The 24,723-nt window shown below is 39.4% G+C and overlaps 2 protein-coding genes across 8 annotated transcripts in view; one reads left to right on the top strand and one right to left on the bottom strand.

The window, feature by feature from the left end:
- Positions 1–16,390, top strand: part of LOC111581777 (cyclin-dependent kinase-like 5) — a 45,188-nt gene extending 28,798 nt beyond the window's left edge. For 3 of the 6 annotated variants that reach the window (XM_023290100.3, XM_035957192.2, XM_055019081.1), the window contains 12 exons: positions 2,056–2,146; positions 2,266–2,455; positions 6,093–6,173; positions 7,053–7,219; positions 8,169–9,204; positions 9,625–9,726; positions 10,252–10,357; positions 12,388–12,511; positions 12,699–12,804; positions 13,036–13,158; positions 14,438–14,605; positions 15,825–16,390. In XM_023290100.3, coding sequence (XP_023145868.1) covers positions 2,056–2,146; positions 2,266–2,455; positions 6,093–6,173; positions 7,053–7,219; positions 8,169–9,204; positions 9,625–9,726; positions 10,252–10,357; positions 12,388–12,511; positions 12,699–12,804; positions 13,036–13,158; positions 14,438–14,605; positions 15,825–16,184 — 2,654 coding nt within the window. In that variant the 3' untranslated portion in view covers positions 16,185–16,390. The remainder of the gene's footprint in view (positions 1–2,055; positions 2,147–2,265; positions 2,456–6,092; positions 6,174–7,052; positions 7,220–8,168; positions 9,205–9,624; positions 9,727–10,251; positions 10,358–12,387; positions 12,512–12,698; positions 12,805–13,035; positions 13,159–14,437; positions 14,606–15,824) is intronic. The other 3 variants (XM_023290101.3, XM_055019077.1, XM_023290103.3) reach the window with 3 other exon arrangements.
- A 2,982-nt stretch (positions 16,391–19,372) lies between these two features.
- On the bottom strand, positions 19,373–24,274 carry LOC111581787 (retinoschisin-like). Of its 2 annotated transcripts, none has more exons than XM_023290124.3 (6): positions 24,149–24,274; positions 23,650–23,675; positions 23,345–23,564; positions 21,585–21,726; positions 21,299–21,494; positions 19,373–20,081 (listed from the first exon to the last, which is right to left on the bottom strand). In XM_023290124.3, the coding sequence occupies exons 1-6, from the start codon at positions 24,198–24,200 to the stop codon at positions 19,929–19,931; spliced, it is 789 nt and encodes a 262-aa protein (XP_023145892.1). In that variant the 5' UTR covers positions 24,201–24,274; the 3' UTR covers positions 19,373–19,928. The 2 variants fall into 2 exon arrangements, with proteins under 2 accessions (XP_023145892.1, XP_054875058.1); XM_055019083.1 differs by having other exon boundaries at positions 23,650–23,672; positions 24,149–24,259.
- Between the last annotated feature and the right edge of the window lie 449 nt (positions 24,275–24,723).

Genomic DNA, 24,723 nt, shown 5'->3' with positions numbered 1-24,723 from the left:
CTGTCTTACTGTGCAGTCATTTTCAATGTATATTGTCTTTGTTATAGATGCAGCTTTGAGATATTATGACCAAACTGGAAATGAAAATCTCATGCTAACAGCTGTATTAAATGAACCTGTAAACCATTTTAAGGAAAATTTGACATTTTGGGAAAATTATTTATGTCTGGCAAGGGATGTGTAAAGCATAATAATGTAATAATAAAGAAATGACTAAATCTAAACTAATATCAAACTCATCAAACTGTCCAAATAACTAGTCGTCTAGAGTATTTATGATATAAACTCAGAGGAAAGACTCCTGCAAACAGCTGGAAGCAACAAACAGAACTTAAGCTCCTGTTAATGTTAGCATTAAAAGGACAACAGGATTGATACAACTATTAGGTCTGTACAGTAATTATGAAGCTGCAGCCTGGAGGTGGTTTAGTTAGCTTTGCAGCTAGCCATGCTTTGTCTAAAATAAAAAAAAAAAATCCACCAGCAGCACCCCTAAAGCTCATTATTTAGCACGTTATATCTTGTATTTATGTTTCTTTAATCTTTACAGGTGCTAGCACACATTTGTATGTGCATATGTAGGATATTTATAAAGCAAGTTATAAATGGATAATACAGTTAAAATGCTTTCAGACATGCAGTTTCTCTCCATTAATCTTAATGTGTCAGCTTCATATCTGAATTAATATCCTGGTCATTTCCTGTCAAAGTTGTGACGGCAGTCTTACTGCAGTCATATCAACAGATGTACACACATGTGACGTACTTAGAATTATGTGAAGTGATTTTGGGAAGGTTTTTTCGACATTTCAGCACCAACATTGATCTAAAAACATAACAGAAACACACAGATTCCGCCAAAATCACAAAACACATCTTTCTCAACCAAAATGTCTATTCTCTGATGACGAAAGTGTTTTTAACAGGTCAGAATAATGAGACCCACCAATAAAAATGGTTGCAATAAAAATGCAATCCGGTTTTTCACACAACATTAACAGGAGAAGTGTAGTCTGTTGCTTCCAGCTGTTTGTAGGGGTCTTTACTCTGAGTTTATTAGCTATCTGCAGCCTCAGACAACAGCAAATTTCATACGATTGTTTCCAAACAAGAGAATTCCTCACATTTACATGCATGGCACAAAGGAACAATGGCACTGGTAAATTCATGAATTAATTGTAATCATAAATAATCCTCAACATGGCGAAAGGATAGATCAGCATCTAATGGCCAATCACACACATAGACTGTATATAAAGGTCTTTATATACAGTCTGTGATCACACAGTGCACTTTTTTCACTTCGGACAGGTGAGCCCAGTTTCTAAGCTGCAGTTCAATCATTTGTTACATAGCAGCCATGTTCAGGTTGAGTACTGAGCTCCATCAGAGCTGCTTTATTTTAAAGCAAAGTAGTACTTTGGTTATCATCACATATGGACACTAGTTTAAATGGTTAAGAAACTGTCAATGCTTTCACTTTAACAGATTGATGATAGATGAAACCAGCATTCCTACGTCTTGTTTGGTTGGAACAAAAGCTAAAATATGTTATCCATAAAACTACTTCTTGACCAGTCACAGGGACATTCTTTAAACGTTTTGTATGGCTTAAATAAAGGAGGTATAACATGTTAATCAGTGAGCTTTAGAGGTACTGTAAGACCGTTTTTTAAACTCAGGATAGTGCCAAACTTGCTGTTTACACTCGTTTTGGGACTCTCAACATTAACAGTCCCCTGGCTGTCTACTGCAGGCAACTAACTTTGTAAATTTGCCTCAGGATTAAAAAAATGACTAAACTTTGTGACTGGATATGTGTTTAAAAAATGTCCAGGATAATTTGACTACTGTAGTTTTGCCAGTGCACTGTCGTCTCTCCTGTATCAATGCATATTTTACCTAACTCAAGTTCTTTTGTAACTCGCACCTTTGAAGCATAATGAGCATCCAGAGAGGCACCCAGCTAAAATCATTTTTAGATTTCTCAGCATGTAGAGCATATCAAAAACCTCCTCATTATACGATATTGCTTCCTCTGTCTTCTCTTGCCAGGCTTTGCACGTAATCTCTCTGAAGGGACTGATGCCAATTACACCGAGTATGTGGCCACTAGATGGTACCGCTCTCCAGAGCTCCTGCTCGGGTACGTCTGCTGTGTTTTTAGCTTTGTGCAGAAACCGTGACACTACAATGACATATCCTTTTTTTGTTTATTCTCATGCCTGGTCTTTATCACCAACAACCTTAAATCTGTGCTCCCAGGGCTCCGTACGGGAAGGCAGTGGACATGTGGTCAGTGGGCTGCATCTTAGGAGAGCTGAGTGATGGGCAGCCTCTGTTTCCTGGAGAGAGCGAGATCGACCAGCTCTTCACCATCCAGAAAGTGTTGGGACCCCTGCCACCAGAGCAGATGAAGCTCTTCTATAACAACCCTCGCTTCCACGGACTGAGGGTAAACTGCCTTTCACACCCCTTTACCCCAACCCTGGCTCTGCTGATCCATCCCTCCCTGATGCTCTTATTACTGCTCTTCTTGCGTTGCTCTCCACTTGATCTTCTGACTCTTCCTGCTTCCTCCTCTTTATTCTTCCTCCCTTGTTTATTCTCTCTCCCTGCTCTGTCTCTACACTCTCTGCTTGTTGTTGTTTTGTTTTTTTCTGGCGAGTTTGCTGTGCCGTGACTGATTGGATCACAATGACTCATCCTGTATCATGTATCCTGTATACACTGTGAAGGAAGGCTGTGATAAGTGCTCTGGTGGTACAACAGACCTGGGTCAATCCTTCCCCTCTCCTCCCTGCCTTCACCACAAGAAATCATTATTAGTCTGCAAAATGCCCCTTTTTTGGACCATATTTGGGTGAAAAAATGGAATAATAGGTGCAGGGAAATGTTTTAATCCGTTGAATATTTTTTGTCTGGATTCAAGCTCATAAATACCTAAGTTGTTCTTCTACAGTAAAATGCTCTCTCCAGTAACACAGGCACATGTTGGATGGGGAGGTTTCTTAAAAAAAACACTGAGCGCCTGCTATTGTTGGTACTCGCTCAAGGAAAAAAAAAATCCATCTCCACAACATATCTGTGCTTGTTGTCATTTAAATGAGCCTGCAAACTCTTCACCAATAAGCAGGGAAGACAATAAGAAAGGAAAATGGTGTTTGATAGAAACATATAAATTGTTTTTATTAAAATAAATCAGACCAGAAAGAAAGCACACAACACTTGTGAGTGAACACAGGATGTTTGATGGTTGTTTTATCACGTCGGCCACCTACGATGTGCTATCTGTAACACTTGGAAATGTGTGATGTAAAAAGAACAGCTTCTGGACGTGCTTTTTTTCTGGCAAATGGCAAAATTCACAATAGTAAGGAGAAGAAAAAAATTCTGTCAAAATGAAAGGTTGACAAAGGAGAATTGGATGTGGGTAAAATCACATGCAACGGTGCTCTTAGTGAACAAAGTGTAATTTTAGGAGTAGTAGCATCTGCAAGATAAAAATGGGCACCGTTTTGACACCCGCTGAGGACATTTCTAAAATATTTGACAAGAGCTTCGTCATGCTAACATGATATTAAACTTGGTTCACAGAATGTATCTGGTTTCATCACATTATACCATCAAAAATACCAGGATATATAAATCAAACTGTCTATTTTTAAATTAATTTTTTTTGTCTTACATAGCCATGTATTCTGCTTTTATTGCTATTTGTTTTTAAATGTATCTGCATTTTTTCCATGTGCTTCAGCACCACTGAAAATAGTGTGATCTCTGAGGTTTTGAATAAAATGAAATGAAACAAATGAAAAGAAATAGGCATAAGCAACAAGATATAAAAGACTTACTGCCATAATAGCAGTGATGCTTAAATGCAAAATAACAGGTAATCTTGTTTGGACCACCGTTAAAATACAATGTGTTTTACAATATAATGAATCAATGAACTGATTAAAGGCCAGCCTTAAGCTATGCTTCTTGAAATGATGGCAGTAAATATAAAGTAAGAAGACATTTTAAAATTGCATCTCATAATTCATGAAACAAGCAAGTATCAGGGATCATTTCATAGCTGTGTACACTAAAGGCCTTTGACATAATTTTGGGGCGAATCTGCATCCTAAATTGGTCACTTAAAGCCAGAGTAGACAGTTTTCTTTTGACATCATTGGGCAAAAAATACTAAACTTACTAAACTTTTAGTATATTGTAAGTCAGTTGATCTAAGAGGCAACTAGATTTCTGAACCTCCTCTTGTCTCCATATTCAGGTTTTCAGAGCTGTCGGGTGAGATAGTATAAATCACAACAAAGTCCCCAATGAGAATAGGATGTTGTGGTGCAATGGGTTGGATGGAAGACTGTCACTTTGGAGGTCAGCATTTGAATCCAGGGTCAGATGACAAAAGAACATTGACCTTTAGCTTGACTACCTTGGTCATCGGTGCAACAGAAATGACAGGGAGGACTTTACATTTTCAAAATATGGTGTATTTTTCTGGCATTTCCAGATTTCTGCCTACTGAAGCTTTTGCAGGCTTTTTAGACCATGAAACAGGGAATGACCTTTAACCAAAGTATTGTTTAGAATCTTCTTTTCACTATAACTTTTTCTTATTACTCCTGAATGGAAGAAATAATAGAACCAATATTTTTGAATAATCTTCACCGCTGGTGAAAATAAAGTGTGTTACCTTGTTTATGTGGACACATCAATACTGAAATAAGAAATCAACGCGGTGGCTGAACATTTAAACCTTGAAAGTGCAGTTTACCAATGATAGACTCAAAATCACAGTGTCAAACGTCTGGGGTTTAAGGGTAATAAACCTCATGAACCAATCCTGTCAACTTACAGCATGGGGCTTCTTGTTTTATTATTCTTATTCAGAAGCAGTTTCCCAATAAGCTGTTATTTTAATGTAAGGAATATATCATTTTTGATACACAGATGAGTTTTTAGGGGTTAAATCAATGACCAGCGAGGGACCTTAATCCTTTTCCTCATGTTGGCAATGACACCAAAATACAACAACAAAACAAGACACTGGCCATGAAACTCTGACAGCTTCGTACTAACTTCAAAGGATTTCCAAAGGAAAATATCCTGGACTGAGCCTTCTTTAATACAGCATTAAAGCTCCCATATGATGTAAATCCATTTTAATTGTGTTTTGTGGTTTTCATGAACTTTTAATGTAATAAACTAAAATATTAAAATATAAGCTGTTAAGATATGAAGATATTTTCTTCTGCCATTCCTCAAGTATCCCCAAAACTGGTTAGCCTCCTAGCTTTGAAAGAGAGAATCCACCCCGGCAGTATGTAACACCTAACTAAGCAACAGTCGTCCAGCTCTAGTTGAGATTGACAGCTCTGACTGGGGGTGGGAACAGTAGCAGCTCATTGATTTTCAGGTCAAAATAATGTATTCAGAACAAGACTAAAAGCAGGGGTTATACAGTCAAGGTGACATTAACCATCTTTGCAGTATTTTGAGCTGAAAAACTAAAAGACACACTGTGGGCACATATTAGACTTTGATAAATTTACTGAAAAGGGCACAATATGGAACTCTTAATATCAAATGTATATCAAATAAAAACTTAAATTATCTAAAAGATAATTTATTTCTCTGTGATAAGAATTGCTAATGTCTCAATTTCCTTTATTCCGGTTTAATAACTAGCTCATTTGTCTTGTTGTGTTTTGGTTCACATTATTAATAATGATAAAAATCCACACGGTTTATATAGTAGTTGCATGTATTAGTGCCTTGCAAGATAAACATAAAATGAAATGAAAAAAATTTAAATTATAATGATAAAATATAACACAATAAAAAAGTCTATAATAACAGTAATGAATGGGTTTTTATCAGTAATATACTTGATTCTGAAAAAAATGAAATAAAACATCTAAAAAATTCAGATTTGAGGTATTAACACCATTTGAATTTAAAATAAGCCAATTACGTAACAGGTACAGTGGGCTGATAGTGCTGTTCTTTCTGAAAAGTAGTGATTATATAGTATTTTATCACATTTCTGACACTACTATTATCCTCTGTTTTTGCTAATCCTCCAGTTTCCTGCTGTGAACCACCCCCAAACCTTGGAGCGAAGATACCTGGGAATCATCGGCGGAGGCCTGCTCGACCTGCTGAAGGTAAGTATCACGGCTCTGGCAGAGCTGAATGCTTCTCTGCTGAGGGGAATGTTATTTTTTTCACAGTTTCTCAGTATCAGTTTATTTCTACTCACATAGTATCATGAAAGCACTCTGTAACCATAAAAAAATCCAATTTTCATAAACAAGACATCTGATAATTGCATCATTATCATCGTGTTTACGTCGTGACTGCATGATACCTCTTCACTGCTTCAGCATCTCTCAGCTCATATCCTGGTTCCAGCACTGCTGTTATTGCTGTGTCTGCACTGTAAACAGGAGCTCCATGTCAAGAATGTGGGCTGTGCTTGTGCACTTGCGCTTTTCCCAGCAGATAATGACTCACTGCTAACATAGTGTCATCTCAGGACTGGCTTCAGCAAAGACAGGCATCTTTCTCATCACCAAGTTGAGTTTAGCCATTGATCTAACAAGTTATGCTATTTGCTAACACATGGCTGTACGGCTTGCAAAGAGGGTGGTCATCTCATCGCTTCTGTTGAGAAAGAAGCGAGGAAAGTAGCTGCCACTATGGATTTTTGTTACATAAAAACAAAGCAGCACCCAGAGTTCACAAACCGTCTTCATGTCACGGGTTTTGTTTTGAGCGCATTCATACCGGATTCAGCTTTTATTAAAGTCTATGTAGACAGGTTATTAAACACATTTATTCTGGGAAGAAAAAAGAAGCTGTCACAAATCATATTTCACATCATTGTTTGGCTTCTCTGGTGACTGCAAGACACAATTAAATGCAGCAGCAGCCTGACTTTTATGATAATGGCGATGACTCATAATAGCATGACTGTTTCGGTTTGTTGGATGTTCAGGGTGTCTTGAGAACTCACGGGCTCCCTCTGTGTGTTTGTGCTTCAGAACCTGCTGTTGCTAAACCCGACAGAGCGTTTTCTCACAGAGCAGAGCCTGAACCACCACGCCTTCCAGACCCTGCGGCTGGTGGAACGGCCCGGCCCACCCACACCTACACCTGTACGCTCCTCCAAGAGAAAACCTCACCACGGAGACAACACCACCCCCAGCAGGTCAGCCGTGAGCCCTACAGTTGGTTTAAGCTTGCCAGTGGCTCCCTGTTGTTTAGATACACAAGTTAATGGGTTTTTTCATAGCTAAATTTGACCAGCTGTTTTTAATCAACAGACCATTAGCTAAACTATCTGCAGCATCACAATTTAGTGACATTTGTAGAAAGTCACTCCTTTTGTTAGAATATTCCAAAATATTCTGTTTGGTTTCATTTTATTCCATAATAAAGCCACACACACACAACATGCTGTTTTAGAACAAATATTATAGTTTTCCCTTTATTTTAGGTCTAGAACTTCTCCAGATTTTTGTGATCCAAAAACTGACTGATAAATTTTGATCTTGTAAACACCTCAGTCACCCCAGTTAATTGGAAGTTGGATCTGAGATAATTCCTGTGCAGTCAACATGAACAAATAAAGGCTCCCGAATACATTGCTGGAAAAAAACAAGGGTGGCTAAAATTCTGGTGCCTGTCATGAAATGTGGATGCAAGTTAAACATTTCACAATAAAATTCCTTTTGAGAAATTAAGGGGTTATGTCCACTCAAATATTAGAGAGCTTTTGATGTATAGCTACAAGAAGTGTTCTCTGATCTTCTGCGGCTGAGGTAAATTAAGGACAAAATCACTATTTGACGAAATATGGAATCACACATTTAAAAGTCACTAACAATGTCTGCATACAGAAGAAGAACCCTAACTGTAGGTTTCTTGCTATTTGCATATATTATGAAGAGTAAGGGTCTAGCAATAAATCCCTGTGGCACACAACACCTGACCATTTCTGTGCACTATATTATTACTTTGGTATAGCTTTAACCAACTAGGAACTAGGCCATCACATCCAGTATCCACTAGTTTACTGTGTATTATCTAGTTCATTGTGTAAAATGGATTGTTTGATACCTAGTGTGTTGATGTCCTTTCTGTCTGCTTTTGCTCAGGAGCCATGGGGGAAAGAGCTCAGGAAGCCACCGCTCCAGCAGCAGAGAGTGCTCCAGCTTACCACGACACGAAGACCTCCACCCCAGCAACGACAGCTTTCTCAACGGCAACATGCCAGCAGGCATCAACCTTAGTCCCACCCTGCATCCCAAGAACTACCAGCCGCAGATCTTCAACCACTCCACTGCCTGCAGCATGGACCTGGCCAGCAGCAACCTGCCTCATCTGCTCAGTCCCAGTGAGGCCAAGAGCAAAGGCGACTTCGAGATGAACTTAGGGTCCAAGGTGTCCGACGGCCCCGGGGCCAAGTACCTCAAATCCAACTTCCGCTCACAGCAGAACCGTCACTCTTTTGTGGAAGGGAAGACCAACACGCTTCAGTCGGGGGACAAACACAGTAGACACAGCTACATGGAATCCCACAGCTCCACGCCTTCCTCCAAGTTTGCCTACCTGAACTTGTCCAAGAGCTATGGCACGCTTAGCGATGCCAAGTCAGTGGGGAACTTAAATGATGTGCATCTTTATGCAGATGAGCCTACATCTCGCTATTTTCCCTCCAGCTGCCTTGATCTCACAGCTCCAAGCAGCCCAGCACCTCGCAGAGTGGACAGACTGGGACCTGGTGGCCGAGGAAGCATGCGTTCTGACAGAGAGAGCAACACTCTGGACTCCTCCTACAGACGCTCCTCCACCCGCCATAAGACATCAGAGGAGGCCAAGTCACCGGATGCTCTTGATCCTGGAGACAGTGGCATCGAAAGGAGCCATTCTCACTCTCTGTCTGCCCCACATGACCCTCTGGCTTACGGTCAGGGATACACCAGCCCCTTCTCCTCCCAGCAGCGGCCGCACCGCCACTCCATGTACGTACGCAGGGACCACCAGAGGACACACGGGGCAGACGAGGGGCTGTCGGTCGGGCAGGGAATTCCCACCAGAGCCAGCAGCCTCCAGCTCCTGTCTCCACAGCTGCAGCACCGCACGCTGCCCCGCCACTCTGGAGGCTCCTCCAGGGAAGAAGACATGAGCAGGGTCAGTCTTCAACCCACTTCAAACCTCCCCAACCTTAAGGAAGGCCCAGTCTTACAGGATCTAATCATATGAAATGCCTACACCCAGTTTTGTTGGATATCTCTACTTCAGTCTCAGCTTGCCCAACAATGCAGCCAGGATTTTTTTCTGGTGGCGCCTGATAATATGATCTGTGTTTAGATTGTTCAGCCTGTGGCCCAAGTTTGTAATGAATTGCGAAGGCAGGATTAACATACCTGCAGCTTCATCTATGATCATTGCAAGTGCGGCTTTCTTCTTAGGATATACAGTGAATCATGCTGCCTGTATATTTATATATACTGTATACACACATATAGTATATATACTGCGTGCGTGTCTGTATTTGTATGTGCTGCAATGCTGAGCTCACTTCATGCTTCATCATGTCTCCATTAACAGAGCGAACAGGCACCCACTGAGGTCACCCACAGCAGACCCCCAATAAGGGACTCCACCAGGGACAACACCGCATCTTTTCACACACAGCGGCAAAAAAGCGAGGTCCGACATTCTGCCTGCACCCACCATTCCCCACCCACATCCAGTCTTCCGAGAGTGTGGATGTGGGTGGATACTGCTGTCATGAACTGCTCTCTCTCTCTCTCTCTCTCTCTCTCTCTCTCTCCTCTCTCTCTGTCTCTGTCTCTCTCTCTCTCTCTCTCTCTCTCTCTCTCTCTCTCTCTCTCTCTCTCTCTCTCTCTCTCTCTCTCTCTCTCTCTCTCTCTCTCTCTCTCTGTCTCTTCACATCAGATGCCTCTTCATTTTCTCTGTGTGCTTTGCTTCCCTCTAATGTGACTACTTATGATAGCACAGTCAAGCTTGTCATCGCAGCACATTTCAGTTTGATTTTGGGATTCATTTATAGCCTCTACAGATGTTTTATTATGAAGACCACTCGTAAATCAATGCGCCCCCAATTTTTTTCTTGTCCTTTCAGGTAAATAAAGGTATCATTTCACACAGAGAGGCATGCAAAGCAGTTAGCATCTGAGGTTTTGTGTGATTAGTTCTTCTGTTGTGACTCAGGTTGGCTTATATCATGACCAACAAACAGAAGATGGGGGCTCTTCCAAAGAGAACCGCAACATCTACAGCGAATCCATGCCTCGGCGGGTGGGCAGTTTCTACAGAGGTTGGTTTAGTCAGTAGGGATGTCTCTGTGCTGTGGCTTTTTTTCCTTTTTCTCCACTATAGAAGTCAAGACTTTAGCTCAGATTTAATCAGAACACTTCACTGGATTGCTAATGAGAGAACCCAGAGGGGAAAATAGTTTTGTAAAAACACATTGGTTAATTAATTAGGTCATTCTCAAAGCCACTATGGGTATGAATTTTATATAATTACAGTTCCTTTCAACCTGTAGACTTTTGAACCTGTCACCAAAATTGATATTTGGCAGTTTTTTTAAAAATGTGAAAGCTCAACAAATATAGCATTTATTTTGGTAATTAAACAGCACTAGCAATGGACAGCCAAGCTAGCAGCTCTGTAAACTGCACTTAGATACAGAGGTGACTTGAGCTAAATGCTAATGTTAGCATGCTAATCTTAAGCATTTCAGTAGAAGCAACTGGACTTTTGTTTTGGTTGTTGAAGACATTTGACCTCTCATTCAAGAGGCTTCCTCGGTTCCTAATGACTAGTTGGAGTCCCAGGTATCTATTCTACCCCTCAAATCAAGCTGTTATTGATGGTAAAACTACATTGGGATGGATGTGCTGACTATGTTGTAAGTCCCTGATAAATGGTGTTGAGGACCCTCCTGTATTTAGAGTTGACCCTGCAGAGCTGAGTCTATAACACCACTTATCAGATGTTTTTAACATATTCCTGAGATCCCTCAAGGAAATTTCACCATTATTTACACGATGAGTCTGTGGGTCATGTCAGTCGAAATTCAATAACGGCCCTTGATTCATGTAATCTAGGGATGAGAATAAGCACCTGGGTCTCTCCGCCAGTCATTTAGACCAAAGGAAGCTTCTTGGATCAGAAGCGAAACGTTTTCAAGAATCAAAAAATTCTGCTGAAACACTAAGGATTACCAGGATGACGGAGCCATTTTATTGTGCTAACATACTCAAAATTCCACAACATTAAAAGTAAGCATTTTAGCACAAATTCTCCACTTGAATGCAATTTCTTACTAGATAAAAAATAAATCTAATTGCAACCTGCTGAAAAGTCATGGGACTATAAAAGTATCATAATTCATCCTTAAAGGGGCGACAGGATCCATCCTACAAGAACCATGAATGTAATTTTAATAGCAATCCAAAGAATAGCTTCCCAGACATTTTAGTCTGGACCAAAGTAAGTGTCATGCTAGTCAGGCATGACTAAAAATGGTCAGTGATGTGTACCGAGCAAGATATTTTACAGTTGAAAAATAAACTTGTCAGTGCTCCCTACTGTACAGGCTATGTAGTGAAGACACCGATAGTAAATTCCCTCAATAAAATCTTCAGCATTACTCAAAGACTTTATATAAAACATGTTCTCCGGATTAAAAAGCAAATTAACATGCATGTTAACATGCATCCATCTTTTCTATACAGTGTACAGCATTAATTTAGTAGTATTTGTTGTTACTTTATCACCTCATCTGCAGACATACTTAATTTATTGCAAATATAATACTGAATATATGCCAGTATATTGACTGATTCTGCTAGTATTTTGACAACATTTGATCTTGTTTGAGATCAAACCGGTCAAAATTTGTGCAATGTATTGCTTTAGTGCATTCCTTCAGTGTCAAATATGCACGGGGGTATTAGTGTACTGGGGTTCTACGTGCCTCTGTGTCTTTTTGACATTAGCAATGGGGCACCACTTTAAATTCTACACATACTGGCTTTATTAAACAAAACTCACGTTTTTGTGAAGTTTTCCTTTTCAGCTGTTAGTTCAGCTATTAATGACTACTACAACACAGCTGTCCTTTATTAGATTCTTTTTAAAATTCATGTTAATATCTCTAAATATTTATTCATGTTACCTACCAAAACAGTAGATTTTTTTTGGTTACAGTTCCCAGTATTGTTTGACACAGGTTATGACACATAATGCAGGGTTCAACATGCTAATTTAGTGAGAACCTGCTAACATCTCTGTGCATGTGAAAGGTGAGTGAACCTGTTTGTTGTGTTTGTTGAACAGTCCCTTCTCCCCGGCCAGACAACTCCTTCCATGACAGCAGAGGTCAGAGTCGGGGCTCTGGCTTGTCTGGGGACGGCAGCGGTTTGTCAAATCACTCCAAACGTCAGCCTGCCTTTGACCCCTGGTAATTATATCTTCTAACAACCAAAAATAGTTTATTTTGTCTACCACTGTCTGTTGCTGCTGTCAGGACAATTTACTGTCAGATTTAATCTCACGCTGGTCACATGCTTAGTGGCTGAAATTGTCTCGTCTTATTGGGATGTTTTTTTGCTGGGACGTCATCTCAGTACTCTTTGATTTATTTTCAGGACTGGCCCAGATACTGTGGTCTTGAATGCCTCTGAGCCATCCAAAGAAAAGGAGAAACAGGGTTTCTTCAGAGCAATAAAGAAGAAGAAGAAAAAATCACAAATGGTGAGTTGTCTGTAAAGTGCGTCTGAGGACGGAAGCCATTTTTGGATGCAACGTTTCCTGAAAATAACCTTTAATGTCAGTATCTTGTTTGTTAAGTTGTCTGTCTACATGCTGTTTGGCTTCCTCTGCTTTTCAGATGTTTTGCCTTTTTGACACTTTGTTGTTTTGTGTTGTTGTTGTTATGTGCACCATGTTTACTTGTGCCACCAGTCATGTGCCTCTATATTACAGATGCAAGTCCCTGAAGGAAGGCCTCCTGTCATCAAGAAATGTCTTTTCCCTCTGTTTAGCCCAAAGAATAACATAAAGCATAGTTCCTCTGTGAGAGTCCTCCCTGTAGTGTCTTCTCCCATGGTACATGCTGTTTTACACTATTGTACTCACTCACTCACCTCCTCCACGTCACCCATCTAACATCGCATGCATTAACAACATTAATCCACACTGTTTTATTGTGCCATTCTATGCCTGGTTTTCTTTGAGAATTTACAATGATGGTGAATTGTGTTTGATAATGAATTGCTAACATAAACCAGCCAGATCCATCCCCACGGGTGCAGTTTCATCATAAATCAACATCTACAAATAGGCAAAAATGCTCCTATTTGGAACCATTACATTACAGATAATGGCTTTAACCCCTGGAAAATTCTGTTTAATGAAAATTAAGGCTTTCTCCAGTTAAACGGATAGATCTGACTGGTTATTTTGCGTTTGGCTTATCTGATTTCAATGATTTCCGCCACAGCCCTAACAGCATGTCTCTGGTTATGAGCTGAGGATGAACGAGAACGCTCAGGCTTTAGTTAATCACATGAGATTTTAGGAGTCTTTGTGCCTAGTTACATTCAAATGAAGCTTCATTACCTACCAGAAGCATTTAATCAACTTCTCTAAATGAATTGAAACTCAAGACTTTATTGCAGAGCAGAGATCAGTACAGAAATAGCCGCTAAATATGAAAGCCACCACATTCTGACCTTTAGTTAAACTGACTGCCGCCTCTATGGCAGCAATGGTTCAGCATGAAACAGGTGTTTGAGACTCTTTCTTCCCTTCACATTTCTATTTATATGTGACAGTTTGTTCAGATTCTTGAGGGAGGGTGGGGGGTTACTGCTGATGACAGAGCACAAATAAATGCAATCTGGCCAGGAGGAATCAGGCAGTCAGACTCAGAGCTGGTGGAAAACAGTGTTTACTGCCTGAAGAGGAGAAAATACTAAACCTTCACATTTAAAGCGCATCATTTATCCATCAGAAACGAGTGGAGTTGTCTCTTTTCTTCCTCAGATCAGAAAATGCTCAGGGTTTGACTCTGGATGCATGTCATGTTTTTTTATTTTTAATTTTAAGATTCCACTGCACTTGAGACCAATCAGTTATCAAAAATAACTTATGTGAGAGATAAATGAACACATGTACAGGCCAACACGAAACACGCTCATCTGTTTGCTGAAGCACATTATGAGGTTTTGTTAAACTGATACAAGCCTGGAAAAATCTGTAGTTTATTTGACCTCAGAGAAGACATTTCAGCAAATTCTCTGTGTTTCTTGTTGTCCTTAACATTGTGCTGAACTACCTCGGTTTAAAAGTGAGATGAATTATACCTACGTACTCTGTGTGACAGGTTCCTAATGAAGGTGTGGACTCAGTCATGCAGAAGTCCTCCAGGTCCTCGAGTCACCAGAGCAGCCGACACAGGTCTCGTGACAAGAGCAGAGACCGAGACCAAGACCGGGACCGAGACAGGGACAAGGACTGGCCGCCAGAGAAACTGTCCGATTCACACTCTCCAGTGAGTATTTTCTTGTTTCGAAAGGTTTCGTTTAAAGACCCCCCATTAGTGAAAATCAGTTGTGTGTTTTTTTAACCTTATTAACATGTTTGTAATGTGCTTTTTATATGCTGGAGGACATATCATGAGCTAAACACGCAGTCAGTGCTACTTCTGTGCATTTCCACTTTGAATCTGCAGTGTACCTGTCAAGTTGTGTCTAAAGAATCTGTGCAGCTTCTCCACTTGAAAGAGATCGATCCATCTACTCAGTTTTTGACTGAATTCCACTAAATGGCCAAACAACATTTCCTTTTTCTTCTTTATTTGTAAGCTCAGCAGTTTAGTTTGACAGTTTCATTTGTTCCATCAGTTTCACTTGTCAAAGCAGTCAGTGTTAGCCATTAGCCATCAGGCATCAGGTGAAAAACCTTTAAGGAAAACACAAAAAGAAGATTATTTAAAATGCTGCACATACTGTGTATGCTGTGGCAAATAAGTATTACACCTTTATATATATGAGAAACCCCATTAAAATGTCTTGTTTTCCCTTAAATTCACATGAAATGCAAATAAAGTTACCCACTGCTGTCATGTTTTTATCTACCTCCACATTTTGTAATGAATGGATTTTATTCCATTTTAATATTTTGAATATTTTTTAATATTTGTTTTAACATTAGTGTTTTTTGACCATATATATTTAAGCCAGTATCAAATAAAGTTATGCAATGTTTTTACCCCACCTTCCAATTATCAGTTTCCTAATGAGCTTCTTTAAAGCTCAGATTTAAACTTCTTCATGTGTAATAAACATAACTGACAAATCCTGTCAACTTGCAGGGTAACTGCATCATTATTCTTCCTCAGAGTCAGTTTTCCATTCAAATGTATGCTGAAAGTAGTTTTGCAGTGTTTTAGCAGAGTCATAGATGAGCTAGTGTGCTCAAGCTGCACAAAATGGAGAGAATGAGGTGACTTTACACTTTCAAACATTGTAGAGGAAGCACCAGTGTAGAATTCCGTAATTTTAAGTCAAGTCCAATCACCGTTATTTATATAGAACATTGAAAACAACAGCCTTTGAGCTAAAGTACTTTCAGGAAGGCAAAAAGGAATTCTTTTCACAGATAAACTTCAAAATATGTAACACTGATACACAGGAATGAGTTTTTAGGGGTTAAATCATCGACCTGTGAAGAATGTTACATATATCAATTGTTTGCAATGTGTCTTTCAGAGTCAGCCACTGAAGTCACTGCGCAAACTCCTGCACCTCTCGTCCTCGTCCTCCAACCAGAACCCTCCCTCTGACATGCGCTACCAGCCGCTGCCTAACTCAGCGTCTGCTCAAGGTGGTTTCACTGAGAGCCGAGGTCACTCAGGGGTCAGCACGCCCCAGCTCAAGAGCCGACAGGCAGCCTACCCGCTGCCCGGACAGCTGGAGTCCGGCTGGCACTCGTCCGCCCTGGGCCGCCCCGAGGGCAACCCCTACCCCGAGCAAATGAGCATCAAGGGAGGCCAGAACGGGCACGGCTTCGGACGCCCGTCCAGATCTCGTATGCCAAACCTCAACGACCTGAAAGAGACGGCTCTGTGATCTCCATCAGCCTGCAGCTCTCATAACCACTTCAGACTCCTCTTTATTCCCCTCTGATGCGCCTCCTGCTCCCTTGTATAACAGTACACCTGCTCAACACACACACACACACACACACACACACACACACACACACACACACACACACACACACACACACACACACACACACACACACACACACACACACACACACAGATACCAAACCTTCAGTTTTACACACTGCTTGCAAACAGGCCAAAAGCCTTTTTATGTCTTAATTTTTTTTAAAGCTTCCATGTTTGATAGACTTTATATTATTACTCATGTAATTCTGATTATAATTTGTATTATAAAGTAAATATATTACAAATTAAATATATATAAATGGATAGATAAAGTGTAGATTTTAAGTGTAAGTATTTTGGTTTCTATTAAATATAGAAATATAGTACATTTTACTGCGTAGTATTTCCTTAAGACTATTCTAAGGCATTCTAAACCAAGTTTTATCAGTTGTTACAATAGAGATTGGTAATGTCAGTAACTTGTGTTCATCTCACCCAGGATTGTAACTCTCTGTCCAAGCTGTCTTGCCTTTGGATGTGCTGTCAGACGGGTTACAGATGCTCAAACGTGCAACTGCGCAGTCTTGTTCTTAAATTATAGCTGTAGTGTGGGCAGTTTCTCTGAAATGGCGCAGACAATCTGAAAACTTAGACCTGATCGCTCTGGGTTTTTTTTTTTTTTTTTTTTTTTTTTAAAAGGATATTTAGGTTTTTATGTCTTTATAAAGTGCAGCCATTTTAGAAACTATGGTGCCATAAACTAACAGAAATCCTAACCAACATCGCCCTCTGTGGGAGATCATGAAGCACTGCATTTACTGTATTCTGACTGAGATTGTTGAGCACTGACATGTAGGCACTGACTATAAACCATCATTTCATATTATAAACCAATATTATACAATTAAAACTGTGCTTAATCATCTCAAATAGAGCAAACCGTATTAAAAAGTATTACCAAAATGTTTATCTCTGTAAAAGTGTCATAACACACCCTTATAGATAAAATATATAGTAGAACAAACTTGATGCTTTGCACTGCTTCAAGCAAAGGATCCAGTTATTAACAAGGATATGTGAAGTTTATACTTGTGTTTCTCTCTGATGACTTCCCTCACTACCAGGATTTAATGAAGGCAATCTGTTGCTTCACTTCCAAGTGGTTCTACTTGTTTAATCGGTTAAAGACAGACACCCAAAACACTATATGAAGTTTAACTGCTGTAAAAAAATTACTTATAAGATATGAGTAGTGTTTTTTTGACCACAATCAATGTTAGAGGGTTATTTTTTACAGCAGCTAGAGGAACCTAAAAGCCATTCTGGGTGTACCGGTGCAGTGACTTCCAACTTCTTTTTTTTTTCTAGCATCCTCCAACAGCCCTCTGAAGCACGATTTTATCCCTCCATTTATATTAAAGTGGTTTTCATACAGTTAAACTGTCAAATTTTTCACATTTACATTCATAGTGCTACCACTTAAGAGTGAAACCAGCTGGACATTTCAATGATTTCTTTTTTTAGCTAACTATTTTAGCCATCTATTGAACACTTTTAGCAATTTCAACTATTTAGTCATTACCTTTTGCTAACACTTACCATTTATATGCTAATTTGGCTGTTCCAAGCGTTTATGCATTACTTTTAGCATTTTTTTTCCTACTTTTATGTTTCATAGTTTTATTTATTACTTCGAGTTCCTTCTACAATGTATCCATTACCTACATTTTTCAACCATTTTTTCTCTACTTATAGCTTTTTAATTGTGTTTGTTTGACTGTCTGCTGCTTTCTATTACTTTTAGCTCACAATTTTAGCCTTTCTTTCATACTTTAGCTAAAGTTGTAGCCATTTCTTTCTAGTTTTAGCTACATTTTCAGCCATTCCTTTCTACTTTTAGCTGTTCATTGTTTTATTTATTACTTCTGGCTCCTTCTACGACGTATCCATTACCTTCGAGTAAATTAGTTACATTTTTCAACCATTTTTTCTCTACTTACAGCTTTTTAATTGTGTTGTTTATTACTTTGGCTGGTTCTACCACTTACACATTAATTTTAACTAAGTGTTTTACTCATTTATTTCATACTTTTAGCTAATTCTTAGAATCATTTTTTGTCTGCTTTTAGCTTTTTACTTGTTTTATTTTTCATTGTTTGGCTGTTTCTGCTGCTTTCCATTACTTTTAGCTCACAGTTTTGGCCTTTTTTCCATGATCTTAGTGAAAATTTTCAACCATTTCTTTCTGCTTTTAGCTGTTTCATTGTTTTTTCCATTACTTTTTGCTGTTTAAGCCATTTCCCCAGGACTTTCAACTAACTGTTTCAACCCTTTATCAATTTCTCTTTGCTTTTTCACTGTTTCTTACTTACATTAATGCTAGCTAACTATGTTAGCTGTCCATTTAATTTAGTTTTTTCACTATATGTCTATAATTTAGCTATTTATTCCACCGTTCCATCACTAATAATAGCTTGCTCACCCTTTTCTGCTTGCTAACTTCTTGCAAAAGGCATAATTTTACAGTAAACTAATGTTTTTACAGCTGACTTTAATCAAGTTATGATGTGTTTTTTCAAATCATCTCGTCTATAGTCTTTCCATGTGCACCTACTGAAGTATCCGTCAGGCTACACCTGGTTGGGAATCACTGCTCTACTGTATTCTTAACCGTTTTCACTCCCTGAACCACTTGGGACGAGCTTTTAAGGAACCTTAAAGTGGAAACACGGTGGGGGCAGAATCTGTACTGTAACATTGTGTTCTGTTGGAAATAAAGTGCCATGAGAGTAGCTTGGCAGAACTAAATCCTAACCTTTTTTTAATGTTGCACTTTGAAGAGACTGCGTGGCTCAGCAATATTGCTCCGACTCTGTAAATTCTTCCTCACTTCATGTTCATCACGTGTGGAGACTGACACTCTGCAGTAACACACTGAGTCCAGACATGACCGTATCGTATTGTGTGTTGTGCATCTGTAAGGACTGTGCACACTCTGTACTTGACACAATACATTTCTCTCTTTGGATTATCGTTTTGCTGAAGGAGCACCGTGTATTATATTAATACTGATGTGTGACTACTTGTTTGGTAATATTTATAACAGAAGATGTTTATCAGCTGTTTAAATGAAATCAAGTATTAAGTTTGTGCTTTTATTACAGACACAAATTAGTAGCATAGTCAGTGTTTATCTGCTTTTTTTTTCCAACAAGAGCATTTACATGAGAACATAAACCCACAGATGAATGCTTAACAATTTTAAAATATTCATGTTTACATATGTACCAGTAAATCTCAAATAAAACAAGCTCATTTGATTTGACTCGTAATCTGTAGAATCTGTTTTATTTCTTGACTCGGATTTAAAGAAAGTTTATGAATAAATCATCAAGTATTCTTTTTTTTCTCTTCAGATTGTATTTTGAGCTGGAATGCATCAAGGAAGGTGTCTAATTTTGTATTTACATATTAGCACAACAACTTTTTACAGACTTTAAGACAGATAAATGGTGTATCAAGTGACACAAAATGTGTTTCGAGCCTCACCGACGACAGACAGACACGTTCAAGGAATGAAGGTCATATCAAAGTAACATAATGGATCTTTCAGTGCTGAGCCAATGTTCCCCTTTTGGCAAGTGGCAGGTTGGCAGGGGAAGGATGGACGGTGAGGAGAGAGCAGGCAGAGTGCACTTCAGGTACACTTGTTCATGCACATGAGCAGCTCCAGCCTAATGGCGATGCGGGTGTGCCATCCCAGCGGCAGCAGTCGGATGTAACGGGCCACTATGGGAGGACGGAGCAGGTTTTGCACCGTGGAGGAACGATCAGAGTTCCCATAGAAGACCTACAGAGAAAGGCATATAAAGATATTACTGGAATATTTAATTGTCTAAGCATTTACTCTTCAAATGTACAAATGATCCAGAGAAACTCTTCAATCACAAACAAGTTTTTTCTATATGTGAATCCCACTTTGTTCTTGTATAGATCTAAAGACGGCACTAAAGTGAAAATATACTAAAAAGTCCCTTTAAACTATCATATCACCTTTTTTTGGAGAAATATATTTTAGTGAAATGCAGTAAAACTAACAAATGTGTTGGACTCAGTGAGCAGCAAGAAAATACAAAAATAAAAAATAAAAATTAACTCCGAAATATTCTTTTGACTGAGAAACTGTTAAACAGAATCAGTTCAAGGTATTAAAAATATTCAACTTTCTTACTGTTATGCTCGTTACCTTTTATACATGTTAGTTTGACACTATGGACCCATAAAGTGTCTGATATTAAAAACATAAATTGCACATCATTAAATATATAATCATGTCAATAAGATGTGCACAATACATAAATCAGCTAATAAAGAAATGAAATGAATTACTATAACTCAACATAATATTGCAAACTGTGTTTTGTCATTCTACTTTGTATAAAAAATAAATGTATATTTAATAGTTTTATTTTTAAAAATACTCTTATTTAATAGCAGATGTACTTATTTTTAGTATTTAATATATTTATTTATTTTAGAGATAGATAACAGATTAAATGTATTCATTTTTATTTAACATTAGATTTATTTATTTTTAGTATTTAATGCTATATTTATTTATTTAAAGATTTTTTTTAAAATATCTGATCTTATGTCATTATTGTGTTTAATTTAATATCCTTTAATTAAAAAAATAAATTCCAATAACCTTAGTTACCCAGTGGCATGTTTGATGTTTCAATATTTTTGTGATTTGTCTTTTTTTCACAGCTACTGGTTTACATATATTACGTATTTTGTTCTATATTTGTATGTATTTTCCAAATAGCTGTTTCTTCAGTTTATTGTTATATTTTTGAGTAATCATATTGAACACTTTGTGCCTTCATAAAAAATCATCTTTGTAAATGGTTGACGAGGAAAATATAATTACATAATTAGTTAGATTTTTGCACGCTCAATATTATTATACTCATATTTTCTTCTTTAGCAGAGTAATGTGTGTCTTATCGATAAAGCCGGGACGACTCACATGTTAATAAACTGAGAAGTATGTTGTATAGCTACCCTGTTGTTTCCTGTCTGGTCCTTGTAGTAGATCCAGTTGAGGGTTTCCACAGAGCGGTACTGGATGCTGTATTTGGTGATCCACTCATCAGCATCACAGCGACCCTGAGTGAGGATACCGGACACGACGCCCACCTCCTTCAGGTCAATCTGCAGCCACTGGTACTGGTCGTTGAACTTGGACAGCCAAGCACACCTAACAAAAATACACATACTCTTTGTTTTCTTTTTCTTTGCAGAATGTGTAGTATGTGTCATGAACCGCAGGTACGTTGTTATGACTCACCCAAAGCCCTGGTTGTTAAGGCGAGCTTTGTTGGGGATCCATGAGGAGTACCAGCTGGTGTACTGGTCCTGATTGGAGCAGCTGATCTGGTCCGAGGTCACAGATCCAGATTCAAAGCCCAGAGCACTGTGGTAGGGGCATTCTGAGGAGGACAGTGTGACAGTTAATATGTTTTTCAAAGACACCTGCAGATAAAAATCCTGTTTTTCACCTTGCTAACATGACCACATTCCATCCATCTATCCAATATCTACACACCGCTTAATCCTCATTAGGGTCATGGGGGGGGGGCTGGAGCCTATCCCAGCTGACTTGGGGTGAAGGCAGGGGACACCCTAGACAGGTCGCCAGTCTGTCGCAGGGCTACATATATAGACAAACAATCACTGATTGTGCTTTTTATATGCTAGAAGACACATCATGACTGGAATAAGTAGTCAGAACCGTGGCTGAGTATTTTTGCCTTGAAACTACAGTGTCCTGATCTCAAAAACACAGATTCAGACTTCTATGGTTTCATACACCACAAACATAAAGAACCAATCCCGTCAACTTGCAGGGTGAAGCTTTTTCAATCATTATTCTTCTTCAGAATCTAGTTCAGACTCATGTAGCTGAAGTACTCCAGCAGTATAACAACTTGCCATTGTGTAGTGTAGCAGCATAGAGTTACATCCATCCTTTTTCAAGCAGGAAGGGATTATTTAATTGAAAACCTTTCTAAATGTGTTACCTTGACACACAGGAATAACTTTTTAGAGGTTAAATCAAACACCACAGAGGGACTTTAACGGCTAATTTGACCTTGCCTGCAAAACCTGGACACTTATTTTGTGCACTGACATTAAAATTGATCAGTCGTCTCCAGGCTGATTGCACAACATTTAAATTGTGCTCCAACTTTGATCACTAGCAGGGCCCAGCTTTCCTGCTTGTGCTCATCGAGCTTACAGTGAGATTTGACACTCGGAAGGCTTGCGTGATAAGGTGGAAGAAGACGATCAGAGCATCATCTGATGTTCGCTTCCTTGCCCGGTATCATGCTATTAGGTGAAGGGCACGCCCTATTTTGGGCTCCCTAATCTGCTCATCACATTCCTGCACAGGTAATGAGATTATCTAACCAGCATTTGCCTTTCCAGGCCTCTTCTTCACAGTTGTTCATTTCTAAACACTGAGCTGTCGGTGCAGGCCCCTCTCATCTAACAGTGAGAAGTTAGTTGAAAAATTTTAAAATCAAAGAGGTGGGGATTTTGCTCTGCTGCAGATGTGCCCCAGCTGAGGAAATATTAGGCTTAGTTCCTAAAAGAACTACTAAAATCCCTCTAGGGTTGCTGATCTAACCCCTGAAAATACAAATTTGCAAAATGTTTTGCATGAAAATAATCTCATCCCATCTTAACTCTATTCTGCTATGCTGCAAAATGGCAAGTTATAATATTGTGGTGATTCTGCTACATATGTGTGAACTGAAAACAGATTCTGAGGAAGAATAATGATGCAGAAAGTCTAGACCTGCAAGTTGAGAGGATTAGTTCTTTTCGTTTCTTGCATATGAAACCCCAAAAGTCTGAATGTGTGTTTCTGAGACTGTTGTGAAAATGCTCAGCCATGGCGTACGCTGCTTTTTCCACTCATTGCCTGTCTTCTAGCATATAAAAACACCATATGGGCCTGCTGACAAGGTACAAAAACCTTGATTTTCACAACAGAGGGGATACAAAGTGAGTCCAGGTCAGGGGTAATGGTGGAATCCTGACCTGGCATGCAGGTCAGCGGGTGACCCTGAGGTGCTGGCGGCGGTGGTGGCGGTGGCGGCGGTGAGGTCGGCAGGACAGCTGGTGTGACAGCAGGACTGTGTGTCGGTGATTCAGCAGATTCGCAATCACAGGTGCATGCTTTGATGTTCCTCGTCCACGTCTCGATCACCTGCTGGTCCTCCTCCTGCAGCACCTCCTCCTGGACGACCACCTCCTCCTCCTGAACAACGCACACGGGGGGGGAGTGAATCCAAGGTTGCTCTCAGAATCAGCTAAGATCATTTTCTTTACGGTGCTTGTCTTACCTCCTGTGAGTGAACAGTGAGCACTGCTACAGCACATCAACAGATGCATGAAACGTAAAAGCAGATGGTAGAATAAAACGTGCAGGCTGAGACCAGATTGTACAGGAAAAAGAAAACATTAAAGGAGGAAATGAACTAAAAGCAACCTGTGAGGGATAAGCTTCTGATGTTTTTTGCAGATGTGAGCATGAAATCTACAAATGTGTCTAATTTGATGATGATTATATGTAACCAGAAGAGGAAATTTGCTACAGAAACAGGAAATTCACAACACTTTAGTGCTTATTAGCCTCTAAGAAAATGATACATAGCCAGTCTCATTTTATTGCAACAACATTTCAGTGCACTACTCTCATTGCTATATTCCCTACTTAAGCACTCTTTAGTGTGATTACATAAAGATGCAATAATTTAGCCAGAACAGTGAGTTTAGTCGTTGATTTTTTTTTAAAGCAGATTCCTGTCATATTTTCCCTCTTGCAGGTGCACAGTGACTTACCCTGAGATAGAAGCAGGAGGAGCAGCACAGCAGCACGAGTAGTGACCTCCATCTTCCTCTTCAGCGGTGCTGGAATGAGGAGCGTGTGATACCCAACTCTAGTAGATAGGATTACTGTAATCCACAGGCCCACGATGGCCTTGTCTAATACTCCTTATTGGTCCAGACACCTCCCTTAGGCTGCTCCATTTTACTGCAACTGTACTAAACACCAGCACCTCATAAATCAGCAGGCAGTGTCACTCTTGATGGCAGCAGTCTATGCAAAAATGCAGTCAGATTATCTTCTTTAAAAGCATTTTAAGTTCAGTGGCAGAAGAAGTACTCAGATCCTTTACTTAAATAAACTACCAATACAGTTGTGTGAAAATATCACCTTTCAAGTAAAAGTGATGTTGGAAAATTGCTGCTTAAGTAAAGGTACATACTACCAGCAGCTGAATGTGGTTAAAGTATTAACGTTAAAGTATCGGTTTTGGTTCCTTCGACTGACATATTATTACTCCGCCAAGGAGGTGGAGCCTGGGCGGAGTTATGTCTGCATTGGTTTATCTGTCTGTTTGTCCATCTGTTAG

Source organism: Amphiprion ocellaris, chromosome 2 (assembly GCF_022539595.1).
Source record: "Amphiprion ocellaris isolate individual 3 ecotype Okinawa chromosome 2, ASM2253959v1, whole genome shotgun sequence".
Classification (NCBI taxonomy): domain Eukaryota; kingdom Metazoa; phylum Chordata; class Actinopteri; family Pomacentridae; genus Amphiprion; species Amphiprion ocellaris.
This window is presented reverse-complemented; position numbering and strand designations above follow the sequence as displayed.